The sequence below is a fragment of the Eleutherodactylus coqui genome, chromosome 4 (assembly GCF_035609145.1).
Source record: "Eleutherodactylus coqui strain aEleCoq1 chromosome 4, aEleCoq1.hap1, whole genome shotgun sequence".
Taxonomy (NCBI): domain Eukaryota; kingdom Metazoa; phylum Chordata; class Amphibia; order Anura; family Eleutherodactylidae; genus Eleutherodactylus; species Eleutherodactylus coqui.
The window spans coordinates 284,072,400-284,091,509 of NC_089840.1; the positions used below are offsets into that span (position 1 = coordinate 284,072,400).

The 19,110-nt window shown below is 43.6% G+C and overlaps 2 protein-coding genes across 3 annotated transcripts in view; one reads left to right on the forward strand and one right to left on the reverse strand.

Annotated features, from left to right (window-relative positions):
* The window catches only part of LOC136624388 (gastrula zinc finger protein XlCGF26.1-like), a 148,765-nt gene that overhangs the window by 14,888 nt on the left and 114,767 nt on the right, over positions 1-19,110 (forward strand). The gene's annotated exons all lie outside the window — the stretch shown is intronic.
* The window catches only part of LOC136624394 (zinc finger protein 547-like), a 223,838-nt gene continuing 222,006 nt past the window's right edge, over positions 17,279-19,110 (reverse strand). Inside the window, exon 6 of the mRNA XM_066598370.1 lies at positions 17,279-18,737. Within this exon, the coding sequence (XP_066454467.1) occupies positions 17,719-18,737 (1,019 nt within the window). The 3' untranslated portion in view covers positions 17,279-17,718. The remainder of the gene's footprint in view (positions 18,738-19,110) is intronic.

The following is a 19,110-nucleotide window of genomic DNA, read 5'->3' on the forward strand; positions in this document are numbered from 1 at the left end:
CGGAGATCTAAAACATCATCCTCTCCCTGAGCGACTCTATCCAAGCAGACATGAAAATCACGTGTTCATCCCTTGCTAAATCGGTCCAGGATTTGGGAGAAAGAGTTGAGCATACTGAGAATAAAATGCAAGATCTCAAATCACACAATGATTTAATTGACGCCCATTATTCTTTGAAGGATGAGGTATAGCAATTAAAGGCGAAAGTGGCAGATATTGAGGATCAAAGCAGATGAAATAATGTCAAATTTTGGGGAGTCTGTCTCCCTGAGTCTGTCTCCCCAGAAAATCTACAAGACTATGCCAAACATCTTATTCTAAAGATCCTCCCCGACACCCCTCCAGGAGGCCTTGTTATAGATAGAATTCACAGACTTTCAAAACCCAGTTTTCTACCAGAAGCAATGCCCCGGGACACTATTGCCCCTATTCATATTTACCATCTCAAGGAGGCTTTAATATCAACAACAAGGATGTTCCAAATTCCGACCCCTTTTTCTGATATTAAGTTGTTCTCGGATCTATCTCAGTTAGCTAAGCAATCCAGAAGATCCCTCTTACCCATAACAATGGCCCTTAGACAAGATGGCATCCCCTAAAAATGGAGGTTTCCCATAAAATTAATAAATAAGGATGGCAAAACCCATTCATAATCTGGAATCCGGAGAGGAGATCCTCAAAACCTGGGACATTTCCTTGGCTCCAGACCTAGGGGCTTCCCAAAATTCCAAGCCTTCAAGGAACAACTCCGATTGGAACAGAAGAAAATAAGCTTGTTGATTTTGTTTCCTACTTTCCTTTCCTCAGATTCTTTATGAAAAGTATAGGAAGCTGCTGTACTTTGAGAAACTTTCCACCCCCTTCATCCCCCTCCGATTGAGGACAGGTCGTATTGTCTGATACGAAGAAATTCAAATCTGGAAACACAAGGCTTTTGTGAAAACTTCTGCTTTATTTTAAAATGTGCTCAATTCAGGATTACATCTGAGAACGTTCTTCAGTTCATCAACGAACCTTCTTCACCTCCATTGTCTGATAGGTCCTCACAATGCTCTATTTGTTTTCTGTTTTATTGTTTAGTAATGTTTATTGCTCTAAATGCGACTACTGAGCCTTCTCCACATTTTACTGCAATATATTCGAAAAGTAAATGTCAATAAATATTTTCTCCCTTAATACGAGGGGCCATAATTCTCCCTTTAGGAGAAGAGCCGTTTGTAGAGAAGCGTTGAAATTTGGAGTGGACATAGCGTGTTTACAGGAGTTGCATTTCAAAGCCTCTACACCTTGCATCATGAAATATGCAAATTTTTCTATATTCCATATTCACAGCCAATGCAAATAAGAAAAAGGCTGGAGTAATTATCGCCATAAGAAATACCTTAAGTTTTAATGTCAAGAACCAAATTATAGACCCTAAGGCCTCCTTCAGACGGGCGACATGGCATCGCCGTGCGAAAATCGCAGCGATATCGCATCACTGCACTGTGCCATATTGCTGTGTCTTCTCTCGGCAATACTGTGATTTTGTAGCATCACATGCGAGAATTTTCCAGTGGGGGGGCGGGGGGCTTGAAATATAAGCCCTACCCCGAAGATAAGCTGTAACTAAAGAACAAAAAAAAATAAAAGTATACATCACCTCTCCCGCGCTGTCCGGGGCACCGCCGCAGCTTCTCCCCGGGTCCCGGCACTGATCATCTTCTTCCTCCTCTGGCTGGGGATTAAAAAATAGACATATGCCCTCGCTTGGTCCTTGGTTGCAAAAAGGAAGCATTATATGACCTTTCCGTTGCAAGAACGCCTCATCACGTAAGTTTTCCTTTTACTCAGCCCGCCACAGATCCTTCTCCAGGATAGACCTATGCCTTGTAAATAGATCACTATTACCAGCCGTGTCGGCCTCTAAGTTGGGAACAGCCACGTGCTCCGACCATGCTCCCTGTGTTACCACCCTCTCTTTGGGACCTGAGTATTCACATCCTAAATCTTGGAGAATGAATACATTCCTGATGAAAATACCTAAATATAGAGAAATTATATTAGATGAGATTAAGAACTATTTTAAGAGCAATGCTATTCCTGGTTTAAGTCCTAAGTGGGTCTGAGAATGATCTACGGAGATCTCCCTCAGATCACGCACATAAGCACCTTTTCCAATTTAGAGGAAAAACTATGTCAATTCCTCTTTAGCAAATTTGACAAGAAATTAACCAGGCTCAAGACAAATATGTACGCAGCAGTGGGTAAGCCATCAAAAATTTTAGCCAGACAGGTAAAGAAGAGAGAACTCAAAACTAGCATTCCTTATTTATGGGACCCCAGGGGACGAAGATTCAGATTACACATCCTAAGTAAATCGCAGACACTTTTAGGGCTTATTATAATAATCTCTATAATTTAAAAAAATCACCCTAATTTTCCCCCTCAAACACCAGAAAGCTTAGAAGACCTTTTCAGCCAGATTTCTTTGCAGACTATATCTAAGGAAGACAATAAGATATTGGAGACCCTTTCACTTCCTTAGAGTTAGATTCGATAATAAAATCTTTGAAGCCCCTAAAGGCACCTGTCCTGACGGGTTTTGCAAATGATCACTATAAAAGTTTTTCAGAATATTTGTCCCCATGTTTACTAAAAACATTAAATTTAGCTGCAGATGAAGGGTCACTTCAAGAGATAAGCGAGCATACCCGTTAAGGACAAATACTCGAGCAAGTATCGTCCCTTTCGAGTAACTGCCTGCTCGTCCGCAAAGATCTGGGTGCTGGCAGGGGGGAGATTTCTCCCCCCCCCCCGCTCACCCCTGCTCACTCCCGCAACCCACCGCTCACCCCCGCCGGCTCCCGAATCTTTGCGGACGAGCAGACAGATGCTCGAAAAGGACGATACTCGCTCAAGTATTTGTCCTTAATGAGTATGCTTGCTCATCTCTAGTCACTTCCAGAAAAATGTCTGCAAGCTACAGTAGTGACCCTACCAAAACCGGGAGAAGAGTCTACTTCCCCGAGTAACTTCCACCAAATCTCTTTGCTAAATTCAGATGCTAAAATTTATGCTAAACTGATAGCTAATCGCCTACTGAATATTCTCCCCAAGGTTATCCACTCTGACTAGGGTTTACAAAGAACAGGCAAGGGCCAGACAGTACACTCAAAATTATAAACTTGATCTATATATCAGAACAATCTCGTACCCCCACTGTGTTCCTAACGTTGGACACTGAAAAGGCCTTTGATAGGGTCCATCAGGACTTTGCTTCCTTAGCCCTTAAAAAGTTTGGCATGAGAAATACCGCGATTTATAAAATTAAAGATCTTTATTCTTCCCCTACAGCTAGAGTCCTGGTTGATGGAACACTTTTGAGACCTTTTAATATTTCCAATGGGGTAAGACAGGGTTGCCAACTGTCCCCTGTACTTTTCACTGTGGCTATTGAATACCTGATCCGTACCAACATGTGTGTGCGGGGTGTTACCGCAGGTTTCCATAACCATAAATCAGGCTCATTTGTGGATGATATCATCCTGACTTTAACCAAACCTCTTTAGTCTCTGAGGGAGCTCTGGAAGGTTATACAGATGTATAGTAAAGTGTCTTATTACAGCTTGAATGCCACCGAGTCCCAAATTCTGGGAATTAAAGGGGTTGTCCCGCGCCGAAACGGGTTTTTTTTTTTTTCAACCCCCCCTTCCCCCGTTCGGCGCGAGACAACCCCGATGCAGGGACTTAAAAAAAAAACAGCACATCGCTTACCTGAATCCCCGCGCTCCGGTGACTTCTTACTTACCGGTTGAAGATGGCCGCCGGGATCCTCTCCCTCCGTGGACCGCAGCTCTTCTGTGCGGTCCATTGCCGATTCCAGCCTCCTGATTGGCTGGAATCGGCACGTGACGGGGCGGAGCTACACGGAGCCCCATTGAGAAGATAAGAAGACCCGGACTGCGCAAGCGCGTCTAATTTGGCCATTAGACGGCGAAAATTAGACGGCAACCATGGAGACGAGGACGCCAGCAACGGAGCAGGTAAGTGAAAAACTTTTTATAACTTCTGTATGGCTCATAATTAATGCACAATGTACATTACAAAGTGCATTAATATGGCCATACAGAAGTGTATAACCCCACTTGCTGCCGCGGGACAACCCCTTTAATATTTAACCCAGCCACCATGAAGCCATAAGGAAAGAGTTCCCCTTCGAGTGGCAGGAGGATAGCATTCCCTATTTGGGGATTATTTTGTCCCATCCCTTAAATTTGATAGTAGAAAGAAATTTCAACCCTTTGATGGATTCTCTGCGGGGAGAGCTAGACTCATACAAGTCCCAGTACTTATCTTGGCTCAGCAAAATTGCAATTTATCAAATGATGACACTCCCTAAGCTCTTGAATGTTTTTAGATCTCCCCAGATTGTGCTGCCCATTAAACTTCTTAAAAAATTATAAACAATTTGCTCACTTTATCTGGGGGGAAAGAAATCCAGAGTAGCTCTAAATATTCCATCCCTAAGAATGCGTAAAGGCGGAGTAGGGGCATGAAAAATAGAGGCATATCAAAAGGATGCAATAATAAATCAGACGAGATACTGGTCATCCTTGGCTAGAGATATGGGCTGATTAGTAATCGAGGAAGCATCTAAGCAGAGATCCTTGGGGGCGCTACTGGTGGCTTATATTCTATCCCTTCTCAGAAAAGTCCCTGTACTCAATACTATAGACCCTGATTTGTCCGCCATGGTACAGGCCTCTCTGAATGCCTGGAAATACCTGATCAAAAATCTTGATCCCTCCCCGGTTGCAGTGGTAAAGGTTCTCCGCTCCACGTTTTTTGGGACTGCCATGTTTAACCATTTACTGGAAAGAAATATTGCTTATGATCAAAAATATTTCAAACCTCAATATCGCCAAATGACCCGAAAGCGCCCTCCTTCTTTTACACATGGAAGGGATACATGACCCACTTACAAAATGATGGGACATATTTTTATGTCTGCATCTTATCTAATAGCCAAACAATGGAAAAAAGTGCTGCCCCCAAGAATAGAAGACTTCTGTGATTTGCTGATCTCTCATGCTTCAATGGAGAAATTGATGGCAACTCGATCCAATAATTTGTTGAAATATAAGGAAATGTGGAATGTATGGCTTTCAAAATATACCAAATAGATGTATAGAGAGCAAGTTTTGGTTTTATTGTTTTGTGTAGTGTTGAGGTTACTGTATTAAAAAGGGGGGGGAAATTCAGGACATAATTTAGAAAGTTTTCATGCATGTACCATGTAACTTGTACAACAATTTTCAAAAAAGTACTTTACATGTCAATAATATTCTGAATTCAGCCTGTACAAAATAAAAATGTTCTAAAGAAATTCGCAGGGTTTGTAGGATCCTTACCAGGCTTGGGGAGAGTCACTAGCGTAGCTTGCAACATTTCCTACGGTAATCTACCCTGACACACTGCGGAGTTCATGGCCTCAAATAGAAAGGGGAACAGAGAGGGAGCAAAAAAATTTTAATACTCGGCAAATTCATTTGGCTCCGGGGACCTTTGAGCTTTTAGGGATGCAAACTATTAACAAATACAATCATAGGCTAGGGTCCTTTTAGACACAACGAGAATCACTTAAAAACATCTTTTGAGCGATTCTCGTTTGTCTAAATGCATGGACATTGTGCTGCTTTTGTGCATGATTCGCTGATCGCTGAATTCTAGCTTGCAAGAATTGAGCTATCAGCTGTTTTCAGTGGAGCAGGCTGTTATCAGTCTGCTGCACTGATAAGATTCTCTGTGCTTGTGTCCTGCTGTGAATTCACAGTGGGATATGGACTGTAAGAGCAGAGCACACTACAGCTGTTTGCATATGCAAAGCAGCTGTATTGTTCTATTAGTCCTGCTCCTCTTGCATATACTATAGTAGCTAATTAGCTACTATAAAGTATGCAAAGATGATCGCTCAAAATTGTCACTCAAACTATTATTTGAGCGATCATCTATCAGTGTAAATGGGGCTTTACACCATAAACATGATTACTAAAATGTCCAATCTTTATTAATTGGTGGACAATCATACATCACTGTGAAGTTAAAATCTTCAGGATGGTAGACCTATAGAGTTTAGATATCTTTGTATGACAACCGACCTTATTGTGTTAGTAACAGCTGATGACTTTCAGAACAAAAGGTTTGTTATTGGTCTTAGTCAGTATAGTAGATATACGGATCTAGTACTAGAATATATTTCTTCTCCCTATGTAATTACCACATTAGCAGGCATGCATTAATTAGAATAGGATCATTTAGATGTAAGCAATTGCTTCACTGAAATATAAATAAACTCTTGACCGTAAGAGCACGTAAAGGGTTAATATCGCTGTGTTAGGGGTGTACAAATAACAGCCCTGTATGCTATAGAGTAATAGGAATCAAAATGGTCTAGTAGAATCTCAATGCAAAGATGCTATATATTTTTGCCTTGATATATTCCGGTGGATAGAAGCCAGTGCGATAGTCAAGGTATAATAACAACTAGCTATCTAAATAGCATATATACTGATGAGCCAGTAGGGGCCAAGCTCCAACAGTACCATATAGACCGGCCAGCCATCAGGGGCTGAGTGCTGTCAGTAAAATGCTAGCTAGCTGTCTCAATGCTGTTATAGTTATTAACCAGCACTGATTATATTACTGCCATGTCTAATCTAACTATCAGCTATAGGTTAGCATGAGTAGCATATTGACTAGCCATCCAAAGGGAGGCTGATTGCTGCCAGTGATATGCTAGCTTACTCAATACCATTCTGCTGACTAGCACTGACAAGTTTCTGCCATATCGAATCTGACTGACCATCAGCTCTAGGTTTGCTGTCTATGAATCTGAGCTAAAACCAGGATGTCCTTCCTGACGTTTCACCACCTTTGTGGCTTTTTCAAAGGAAACAAGGGCTATTAGGAATGCAGATGTCTCATTTAGTTCTGAGGGGGGCAGAGGAGACCCCAAAAAAGCATTTTGTTCTGGGGACAAAGAGGGGAGGTGAATTTTTTGCAAAAAAACTGCTATATGGGTTGGAGAAACTTGAAAGACTTACCTATCATCATTTAGATTAACCAGCTTGCTGTAATATGTCCTGAAGACATCCACAATTTTCTTAGAATGGGAGATTTTATGGTCTTTCTTATCTGAGCTCCAAATGAAGGGGTCTCTAGTTTTAGCAAATTTCTTCCTAACCCAATTGGCCAGCATCTTCGTTTATTTAGTGATGAATAGAGGGAAGCCCTGTATTGGCGCAATTACTTATAGTTGCTTATGCAAGATTGACGTAGCTTCGCCCCTAGACTAAAAAGTTGGTCAGTGAGGGAGTCTGATGGGGCTACCTGCATTTTTCCTTCTGTTTTACGAGTCTGAAATAGGAGATGTTCAGTAGTAGCTGCTTTTTCTTTTTTATACTGAGACCCAAACTATTATCATACGGCAGTTGATGGTCCTCCTGGGCGGTGGTGTGCAGGGTCCCGCAGTCGGGCGCGTCCCCTGGCTTGTTGTCAGGCTGCCCGGGGTGCGGGTGCCTGGCCGGCGTGGTGCTGGTGGCGCTCGGCACAGTGTGCACACACACCTGTGCGTGCAGCTACCGTGCACGAGCTCCCTGGGCGGAGGCTTTTGTTCAAAGGTCAGGCAGAGACTTGCAATCACTGCCAGTTATTGGTTTCCCTCAGTGTGCTAGCTAGTCTGCCTCTGTTTGTCTCCTGTCTCTGTTATCTTGTCTGCTATACTTTGCTATTATCCGCCAGGTTGTTCCATCTACCTCAGTTCTGCTTAGTATTGTTCGTGTTGGTTATTTACATCTGCCTTTTCTGTCGGCATTCTACCCTTCCCATCCAGGTACGCTAGCGTCCCTTTTTCGGTCCCTAGTGAGAGTAGGGACCGCCGCCCAATTGCCTGCCTGGGGTTAGCTAGGAGTGGAGGCAAGCAGGAGGGACAGGGGTTGCGGGTGACATCTAGGGCACCCGGGCTGGCGTATCAAGGGTAGTATACCGTAACATAATAACTGGCCCTTAAAATTGCTCTCCAATGGAGGCCATGAGTACCCTCACAAGTCAGTTACAGGTTTTAGTGGTTGTGATCCAAGACCTGTCCAGTCGTATGGTGGCCCAGGAGCAGCGGGAGTTAGTGCATGTTTCCTGAGCCCAAGTGTCCTCTTCCTGAGGTATTTTCAGGGGAGAGGAGCAAGTTTTTTTTTTTTAGCAGGCATGTAGATTGTATTTTCGGATGCGGCCGCGCTCCTCTGGCTCAGAATCCCAGAAGTTTCGATTGATTATGTCCTTACTTTGTGGTCCCCCCCAGACATAGGCCTACTCCTTACCCGAGAGTTCGGCTTGCCTGCAGTCAGTTGATTTGTTTTTGTCGGGAACTTGAAGGTATTTTTGATGACCTGGACCATGCGGGTTTGGCGGTATCTCATCTCATGTCTATACGTCAGGGGCAGCAGTGGGTAGAGGACTATTGCTCTAAATTTACACTGTATGTAGGTGAAACGTCTCGGAACGATAGCACCCTTAAAGATGTGTTTTTGTGGGTCTTTCTGACGCTGTCAAGCATCTACTCATTTCTGGGGCGTGGCCTGGAAGGGGAGCTGGATGGACGCACGTTAGTACAGCTCTCCTCCTAACCTGCTTAGCGACTGAGAAAAGCGACTTAAAACCAGCTCTAAAGACACATTTCCTGCTCTGGGAAGATCACCAACCTCTTACAACATGCCTAGAAGGGCAAACAAGTCTTTGCCTAAGAAACTCACGGATTTTTACACCACCCGAGGCCTGGGAGAGGTGCTTAAAGATGGCGGCCCTGACTTCCCGTGCTCCACAAGAAAGAAGACGCAATCAAGCACCCTGCCCGGATCCACCGGGGAAGATGAGAGCGGTGGCAGAGAACAAAACCTATCCCCACCACCTATAGTTAGGAGGACTCTGACTCTGGCTCCTGCACACACGCATCTTCCGACCGCGGTCGCGGGTGGCGGGGCTGACGGCCGCCCGGACTGGGCGCGCGGGGCTCCCCCTGCCGCGGTCAACTCACATAAAGAACTTGTGGGTGCAGACCTTGCTATAGACGCTAGTGGCCGCGGGAAGCTGGATCTCCACGCTGCGCCCGACTCATCTGGGGAAGCTCCGGCCGTGCTCCGTGCTGCAGGAGAGAGCGGCTGCTTGGCTCGGGCACCTGACGAGTCCACCACTTTATCCAGCTTACCTGAGGGACAACCTGCTATGCTGCCTGCTGTTTGCGCCACCGGCTGCGCGGACCGAGCGCATGAGGTTAGTGCCGACCGGGCGATCTCTCTGCACTGCCTCAGCCGCCGGATCTCCGATCAGGGCTGCCTCAGAGGGCGCTGTTAGCCGCCAAGGCTCAGTATCTTGAGCCCCTCGAGACATGACAAGCATCTACTCATTTCTCATCCCGCTCCCGTGACACTCTATGCAATGGAATTGGGGGTCAAAGCTAACAGGAGGCTGAGATCTAGAAAAGAGCATCAGGTCCATAAGGCTAGGGAATCCAGCAGACCCGCTCCCACTTCTTCCATGCCAACTTCTGGTGCCAAGCCTATGGAAGTGGACCAGCTAAGTCCCGAGGAACGGTGATGGTTCCGGATGACTCGTCTCTGCCTCTATTGGGGGAAAGCCGGACATCGTGTAGCAACTTGTCTTCAGAAGCGTCTACAACATCAGTCTGAACCGGCGGAAAACCTCAGATACTAGGCGATTTTTGGGAGGATTGCCTAGGATCACAGGTACTCCCTAAGTTGTTGGTGCCTTGTCAGATTGGCTTCCGGAATTTCACTTGGTCGGGTCAAGCTTTTATTGATTCGGGTGCTGCCGCCAATTTGATTAGTTTAAGTTTTGTCAGACCTCCGATGACTGAATTCTCGGCGTTAAAGATTCCCATACACTTCACTAGTATTGATTCTACCCCACTGTATGCAGGTGTTGTACAATGGAGGACTCCCATTTTACAGTTCACTGTGGGTGTTCTCCATTCTGAGAATCTGTCATTCTTGATAATGGAAAGGATGTCCATTGATGTAGTGCTTGGCATGCCCTGGTTGGCACTGCACAATCCCCAATTTGATTGGTCCACTCGGGAATTGACACATTGGGGGTTGTCCTGTCATAGTCACTTAGCTACTATATACATGTGTTCAGCAGATATCATACATATTCCTGTGTGTTTGTCTGATTTTCATGACGTATTTTCCAAGAAACTGTCTGAGACTTTGCCTCCCCATAGGGAGTGTGACTGTGGTATTGATTTGATCCCCGACAGTCCCATCCCTAAGGGAGCTTTTTTCAATTTGTCTGGGCGTGAGCCCAAAGCCCTTAAGTCCTATATCTCAGAGTCTCTGGCCAAATGACATATCAGGCCGTCCAGGTCCCCTGCCGGGGCAGGTCTCTTCTTTGTAGAGAAGAAGGATAGCACATTGAAGCCTTGTGTGGATTATCGGTCTTTGAATAAAATTACAGTGAAAAATCAGTGCTCCTTGCCCCGATTACAGATTTATTGAATCAAGTGGTAGGGGCCTACTGGTTTTCCAAATTGGACTTAAAGGGGGCTTAAATTTAATTCGCATCTGAAAGGAAGATGAGTAGAAGACCACCTTCAACACCTCGTTCAGACATTTTGAATGTCTAGTCATGCCCTTCGGACTTTGTAATGCCCTTGCTGTGTTCCAGGGATTTATGAACGCGGTCTTCCATGACTTCCTGGGGGTATTCTTGGTCATATATCTCGATGACATTCTGGTGTACTCCCCAGACTAAGATTCACATGTGCAGCACCTGGGGCTAGTTCTGACCCGTTTGCATGAGTACCAACTTTTTGTCAAGTTGGAGAAATGCATTTTTGGTACTAAACAAGTGTCTTTCCTTGGTTATGTGATTTCACCCACGGAGATTCAAATGGAGTCTGATAAAGTGGCAGCAATCTCCCAATGGGTCAGACCAGATAACTTGAAAGCTCTCCAGCGGTTTTTAGGTTTCGCAAGTTTTTTCCGTAAATTCATTAAGAATAATTCTGTTATTGCTCAACCCCTGACCGATCTTACCAAGAAGGGTGCCGACTTAGTAAGATGGTCGCCAGAGGCCCTAGAGGCTTTTAGTTGTCTCAAAAGGGCATTTACTGCTGCCCCAGTGCTAGTACAGCCTGACGCGCGGCGACCGTTCTTCATTGAGGTCGATGCGTCTGAGGTGGGGCAGGGGCTGTATTGTCTCAGAAAGTCAGCGGGAGATCTGGGTATAGTCCATGTGCATTATTCTTGCAGAAATTAAGTTCGGCGTAACGTAACTACGACGTGGGTAATCATGAGTTATTGGCGATTAAGTGGCCTCTAGAAGAGTGGCGTCACCATCTTGAGGGGGCAAGGCATCCCATTACCATGTATATTTATCATAAAAACTTGGTATATCTCGCCAATGCTAAGAGACTTACAGCTCGTCAAGCCAGGTGGGCATTGTTTTTCGCCAGGTTTAACCTCGTCGTTACATATATTCCAGGGGAGAAGAACATGAAGGCAGACGCCCTCTCACAAAGGTTTCGGTTCGCCAGAAAGTGATACAGTGGCTCCCGAGAATATCTTGGCACCTGGGGTGGTGGTGGCAGCTGTAGAATCTGATCGCATTCCTCATCTACTAATTTGTCAGCAGGACACTCCCTAAGGGGTGCCAGAGGGCAGATGGTTTGTGCCAGAGACCTTGCGTATCAGAGTCATTGAAGAGTCTCACTTATCTGTTCTCGCAGGCCATCCGGGGTTCAGGTGACTCTGGATCTTCGTACTATACCCTACTGGTGGCCAGGCATGTCTCGGAAGATCCGCGACTTTGTAAGGGATGCCCTGTCTGTGCACACAGTAAACGTCAGCGGCAGCACCGATCTACCTGAGTCTCATAAGTTCACCACTATCCTAGTTGTTGTAGACAGTTTCTCAAAAATGGCACATTTCGTGGTGTTAAAGAAGATATCTTCTGTGGCAGAATTTTCCAAGATTTTTGTAAAAGCAATCATTCATCTACATGGGGTTCCTGAGAAGATTGTATCTGATCAGGATGTTCAGTTTGTTGCGCAATTTTGGCGAGCCTTCTGTAGAAACCTGGGAATGTCACTTTCCTTCTCGTCAGCATTCAACCCACAAACTAATGGTCAGACTGAGCAGAAGAACCAGGATTTAGTGTAATATTTACAGTTGTTTGCTAGCAAAAAGGCTCATCAGTGGGCATAATTCCTGCCGTTGGCAGAGTTTGCGCTAAACATCCGTACTTGTTCTTCCACTGGGGTATCTCCATTCCTTTGCGTATGTGGTCAGCATCCTTGCTTCATTACAGCTATTTCTACTCCGTCTGCCTTCCCTGCAGCTGATGTCACCACAGATGCGCTGCAGGAGGTATGCAAAGAGGTACAGAAGAGCCTGGAAGCAATGGGGGCTCGTATGCAGTTGCGTAGTGGGAGGAGTCTGTCAGTATCTGAACCTTACAGGATGGGACAGAAGGTATATTTGTCTTCTAGAAATCTCAAATTGAAGGTTCGGTCTTTGAAACTGGCACCGCGTTACGTGGGTCCCTTTGTCATCACGCGTGTAGTAAACCCGCTTGCTTATGAACTTGATTTGCCAGCTACATGGAGGGTTCATAGGGTTTTTCATAAGTCATTATTGAAACCTTTTGTCCTTTCAGTTTTGCTTAGTATTGCTCGTGTTGGTTATTTACATCTGCCTTTTCTGTCGGCATTCTACCTTTTCCATCCAGGTACGCCAGCGTCCCTTTTTCGGTCCCTAGTGAGATTAGGGACCGCCGCCCAGTTGCCCGTCTGCGGTTAGCCAGGAGTGGAGGGAAGTAGGCAGAGACAGGGGTTGCGGGTGAGATCCAGGGCACCCGGCCTGGCATATCAAGGGTAGTATACCATAACACAAACTGTATAAAAATACTCCTCATGTAGGCCTTATGGGCTGCCCAGACAGTCAGCGGGTCCATTTCGGGATTTGAATTAAGGGCAAAATATTGTTTGATGGCTTTAGAGATTAAATGCTTGTGCTTGGGAATCTTTAGAATTCATTTTGCACATTGTAGGGTGGGAGTATTTATTCCCTATTGCAAATGAGGTCATTGTTGGTGCACAGTCCGACCAGGACAAGTGCCGATTTTAAAGGAGATTATCAGTGGCAAAGTCTCCCTGTCTACCAGACATAAGTCTATTCTAGAAAAAAACCCTGTGGTGTGCAGAGAAGAAAGTATATTCTTTAGCTGATGCATTTAGACATCTGTATGTATCACACAGTCCCTCGCGTTGTAACCAGAGACCCAGAATTAGACCAGTACATCATTCTGAAGCTGTGGAGTCACACACTTTGTCTGGTACTAGGTTACAGTAACCGCATATAAATACGTTTCCCTTTACCAACCTCCATGCTTTCCCCATGAACATAAAATTAATTTGTCTCATGTTAGGCGGGTAAGTATTTAATATGGTGATAGGTGCCCAAAAGTATTATGTATCTGCCTTTAGTATCTAGTAGTTGGGTAGACATTGTCAACTGGAGCAGAATTTCTTTGTGTGTCATCTTGGGAGTCACGGTGGCAGCAAAATGAGTCTCCTGCAAACAGAGAATTTCCGTGTTATGAAGCGGCGCTTCCTTCCATGCTAAGGTTCATCTTTATGGGGAATTTAGCCCATTTACATTAAGAGAAAGGATATTTAGGGTCATTGTGGCTTATAGAAAATAAGCTGTATTTGGCTTAGGCGGAGGTGTGCATTTTCTGGGAACTTAACCATAAGGAACCATAACAGACAAATAGGAATATAGGGTATGGCCTTACGTCCCATCACGACGACGAGGGTCACGGCCGTAGCCATACCGCCCTTGTCTCGAAAGAGACACAGCATAGAGACAAACATAAAAGTCAAAGTTAAGGCAAAACTACAGGCCTGCATATCTGGGGGGTGCAAAGTTCGTGTGCAGTGGGCTTTCCCTCAGCAATAGTAGGTATGATGGTGTTACCTGGTTGGGGAAAAGAAGGTTTAAAGAAAAGAACTACCCAACACAATTGGTTGAAGCAGCTTATCCAAAAGCTTTGGATAATAATCCCGTGAAAGCTCCATCCAGAAGGAACATTGGGGACATTGAGAACAAACCCAAACTTGGGTCCTTGTTCATCATTGAATATAGTACTCAACACGTGGCAATAAAGAGACTCCTACAACATCATTGGAATATCGTGAAAGAAGACCCATTTCTACAAAATGAATCTGAGAAACCATTAGTGACATTTCGGAGGAATAAAACAATTACAAATCTCATTGCCCTTTCCCGTCGACACAATAAGGTTGGCGTAACATTAAAAATAAAGTACTTCCACAGTCTAGACCCCCTATAAGGGGCATTCAGATGTGGTCTAAGTAGATGTAAGTGGTGCAGAAGTATAAACCATGAAAGAAAAGAAGTCTCATTGCGGAATGGTCCGCGCCCTTTTAGATTAAAAGAATTTTTATATTGCGGAATGACCTATGTTATTTATTTGTTAGAATGCCCATCTGGTCTCTGCTATGTGGGTCGCACAATAAATGCTTTATGGACAAGATTAAACAAGCACCGTGCTAACATACTTAACTTTTTTTTAAAACCACAGTGTCCCTAGACATTCTTAAAATTATCAGGAATTTTCTGCTTTAAAAAAATCACGCCATCGGAGAGCGGGAAATCAGGAATGTTTTTCTTTTAAAGAGCAGAGAAATGTTCTGGATTTTTAAATTAGGTAACCCTGTCGCCCCGGGGCCTTAACAACATTTTAGGGAAAATGTAACCATGGTTATTAAATATATCCTGCTACCAGACTGAATCCTTTTTTTACATCTTTTATAACGTGGGCATTTATTCTGCTTTTTAATAAGCGAAAAGTGGTAGCTTTGAATTTATTTTTAATCTAGTATTAACATTTAATAGAAGATGAGCTTTATATTTATTTTATACCATGAAGTGTGGTTGACACCTATTTTGTGTGCATCAAGTGTTACTAAGATAGAAGAGCATCTGAACAAATTGATTTGGGAAGCACATATCATTTTTCACATATGATAATCCAGGTCTTTTCATCTTTCTAAAAATATACTTTAATTCTATCTTAGAAGATCTATATATCTAACCCATTGATTTAATGTTTTTATTGATTTATATCATTAGTGATTATGAGCCACATAGGCTTATTGAAGTAGATTCTTTGTTTGTTCAAAGATCTATGTCCCTATAGATAAAGTTGAATAGAGTACGCTCCCATGTCTAAGAACGCACCTCAGTTAAACAGTAATCAGCTGATGACCATGCATTCCAGTTCAATGACCCGCAGAGAAAACAGCAGTGTGTCAGCGTGATGACGTCTTCTTGCGACATCACCACTGGACCGCTCCCCTCTGCCGTAGTGAGCGGGAGATGCTCGGCTAGTGACCCACGCTTCTGACCAACAGGATTGTACTGGGTAAATTATGTTGGATATAGAAAGGTCTGTTTTGTCTGTGTATGTATGGCTTGAGTAAGGTGCAATTGTGCACTGAAACGCTTTGCTACTACCGATACCTGTTTGTACTTTACATTAAATAATCCACCAAAATCTACAGCAATCTGTGCATCTGCTGGAACACTCCATCTGCACCACCCAGTTAATGACCCGGTTTACCATCACTAGGAGGGGGCTTCTGTGTTTAACATATCCCCCTCTTTTGAAGTAATTTTTATTTCTTTTCTGTAACATGGATTATGCATCCTTAGGACAGCAATATCATATCAATGCGAGCTCAAATTCTAGAACCCCTCCTATTTTGGTGTCTTTGGCCTGTGACATCATGCTCATAGATCACATGGCCTCGTGCATCTCTGTCTCATTGAAGTGAACAGGATTGAGCTGCCATACAAGGCACAACCACTATACAATGTACAGCGCTTTGCTTTTAAACAAGAAATAGGTGAAGATAGAAATTGCATTGATCTGGAAGGCATCCAAGTAATCCGGTCTCAGAGTGTAAGATTAAAGGAGGTAAAGTTCATTTAGAATATGTTTTAGAAGTTAAAGGTAAGCAGGTAATTGATAAGAAATATGAACAAGGATACCCTCACAAAAAGAGGGAGAATCTAATGAAGCTCCGTAATGTTGACATGTAAGGAATAGAGATGAGCGAGCATGCTCGTCCGAGCATTAGCCTACTCGAGATACTCGTTACTCGAGATGAGTACCACGGGGTGCTCGATAAAAATTTCCCCACGTTCTCAATGGAGCCGCGGCTGCTGCCGGCGGCACCATTGAAAACAATGGTCTGCTGGCACCCCTGCATTCTTTTTCAGGGAAGGGCTTTACATATAAGCCCTTCCCTGAAAAAGAAAGATTTTAGTGTAAAAAAAACAAACTTACCTCTCAGCCCCTGCCATGTCCCGCGGGGATGCAGAACACATCTGCCGCAGGCAGCAGATGTTTCCTGCATCCCCGCAAGGAAAATGAATTCCCTGCTGCACCTGACACATCTGTGACAGATGCAGCAGAGCAATTCTAAATCCCTGCGGGGAATAAACAGGATCCTGCTGCCTGCACCCCTGAAATGTTTTTCAGGGAAGGGCTTTAAATATAAGCCCTTCCCTAAAAAACAAAGGAAAGTGTTAAAAAAAAAACAAAAAAAACATACTCCCCTCCCTTCAGCGGCCGGGCTCAGCTGCGTCTTCTCCTGGCTGTCCCTGGCTCTGTAGATCTCAGCTATCAGCAGGTGGGGATTTAGAATCCCCGCCTGCTAGTAGTTCTGATTGTGATTGGCAGAAGTCACCGCGGACCCCGGCAGCTGTCAATGGTTTTTCAGGGAAGGGCTTCATAAGCCCTTCCCTGAAAAGCTATTTAAAATAGCGTAAAAAAAAATCAATACTTACCTGCTGGGGCTCAGCCGCAACTTCTGCGCTGTCCCTGGCTCTGTAGTTCTGAGCTGTCAGCAGCCGGGGATTTAAAATCCCCGCCTGCTGGTAGCTCTGATTGTGATTGGCTGAGTGTCCCATTGACTTTAATGGGGTTCGTTACTTGAAACAGGTTCTTAAGCATTACAAAAAGCTCGACTCGAGTAACGAGCACCCGAGCATTTTGGTGCTCACTCATCTCTAGTAAGGAAGTTTTCTGGTTCTCCGCCATAAGGAGCCTCAATGTCAACATGAGGAATTTTCAAGCAATCTCAAATTAGCAACAATAAACTTAAAGAGATTTTTATATCAATGAGTTAAACATGTCTACATCACCCCCCACCTTATGAGAAAGCTCTCTGCATCCATTTTGGAGTTATCATCTTAATGGACAGTAACAGAAGTTTACGTGAGGTGGCCGAGGCTGTCAATCAAAAAACCCAAGAAGACAGCCGAGCGTAAGTTTTTTATGGTCAAAATGTTTTGATTTCCGGGCAAAATATTTCCCACATTCTGGACACAAAAATGGCTGCTCCCCTGTGTGAATTCTCCAATGTCTAACAGGATTTGATGTATAGCTTAAATATTTCCCACATTCTGAACATAAATACAGGTTTTTACATCTGTGAGTTCTCTAATGTTTAACAAAATCTCATTTATCTATAAAAAATTATCAACAGTCTGAACATGAAAATGGCTTCTCACTTGTGTGAATTCTCTGATGTCTAACAAGATGTATTTTATGAATAAAACACTTTCCACATTCTCAAAAGGAAACTGGCTTCTTCCCTGTGTGAATTCTCTGATGTTCAACAAGACTTGATTTATGATTGTAACAATTCCCACATTCTGAACAGGAAAATTGCTTCTTCCGTGCATGAATTCTCTGATGTTCAACAAGATTTGATTGCTTGATGAAAAACTTCCCACATTCTGAACAGGAAAATGGCCTCTCTCCTGTGTGAATTCTCTGATGATCAACAAGATCTGATTTATACTTAAAACCTTTTTCACATTCAGAACATGAATATGGCCTCTCTTCTGTGTGAATTCTCTGATGTCTAACAAAACTTGATTTCTGGGTAAAACACTTCCCACATTCTGAACAGGAAAATGACTTCTTTCCTGTGTGAATTCTCTGATGTTCAACAAGACTTGATTTATGATTAAAACAATTCCCACATTCTGAGCAGGAAAATATCTTCTCCCCTGTATGAATTCTGTGATGTTCAACAAGATTTGATTTCTTGGTGAAACACTTCCCACATTCGGAACAGAAAAATGGCCTCTCTCCTGTGTGAATTCTCTGATGTTCAAGAAGATTTGATTTCTGTGCAAAACATTTCTCACATTCAGAACATGAAAATGGTCTCTCTCCTGTGTGTGTTCTTTGATGTCGAACAAGATGTGTTTTCTGGGTAAAATACTTCCCACATTTTGAACAGGAAAATGACTTCTTCCCAATATGACTTCTCTGATGGTTTACAAGATCTGATTTTTGTGTATAACATTGGCCACATTCTGAACATGAATATGATTTTTTCCCCGTGTCAACTGTTTCTTCTTCAACATCTCTTCTGTAAATTTTTTGTTGCATCCTAGTCTGTGCTGAATCAGAAGATGGAACCTGTATAAAAGGATCAGCTAACAGACGTTTGTGGGGAAGGGCTGAGGGTACATCTGGGATAATGGCAGGCTCTTCATATGTATCTTGTATGATACCATGATGTACCACTGTAAAACCTGAAGATATCAGATGTCCCCCTGATCTCCTGGTGTCGTCATCTGCCAAGAATTAAACAGATTGATATTTTTGCACATAACATTACAATTATAATAATATTTTATTACATCTATATGTATATAAAGGTGAAAGCCCTCACTCACTGACTCACTCGCCACTAAACTTCCCGATGTTGTACAAACATGAAATTTTGGATGATCATTCTTTAAAGTCCTAAATAGGAAAAGTAATGGGGTCACAGCTCAAACATTCACTGCTAAGTGGAAAAGTATTAGCACCCCTGTTTAATGTACTAAATTTAATTCTCTAACTTCCCAGTGTTGTACAAACATGAAATTTGGCAGGATCATTTTGTAGGCCCTAAATAGGAAATTCTAGGGGTCACAACTTGATTATTCAAGGTTAATTGCAAAA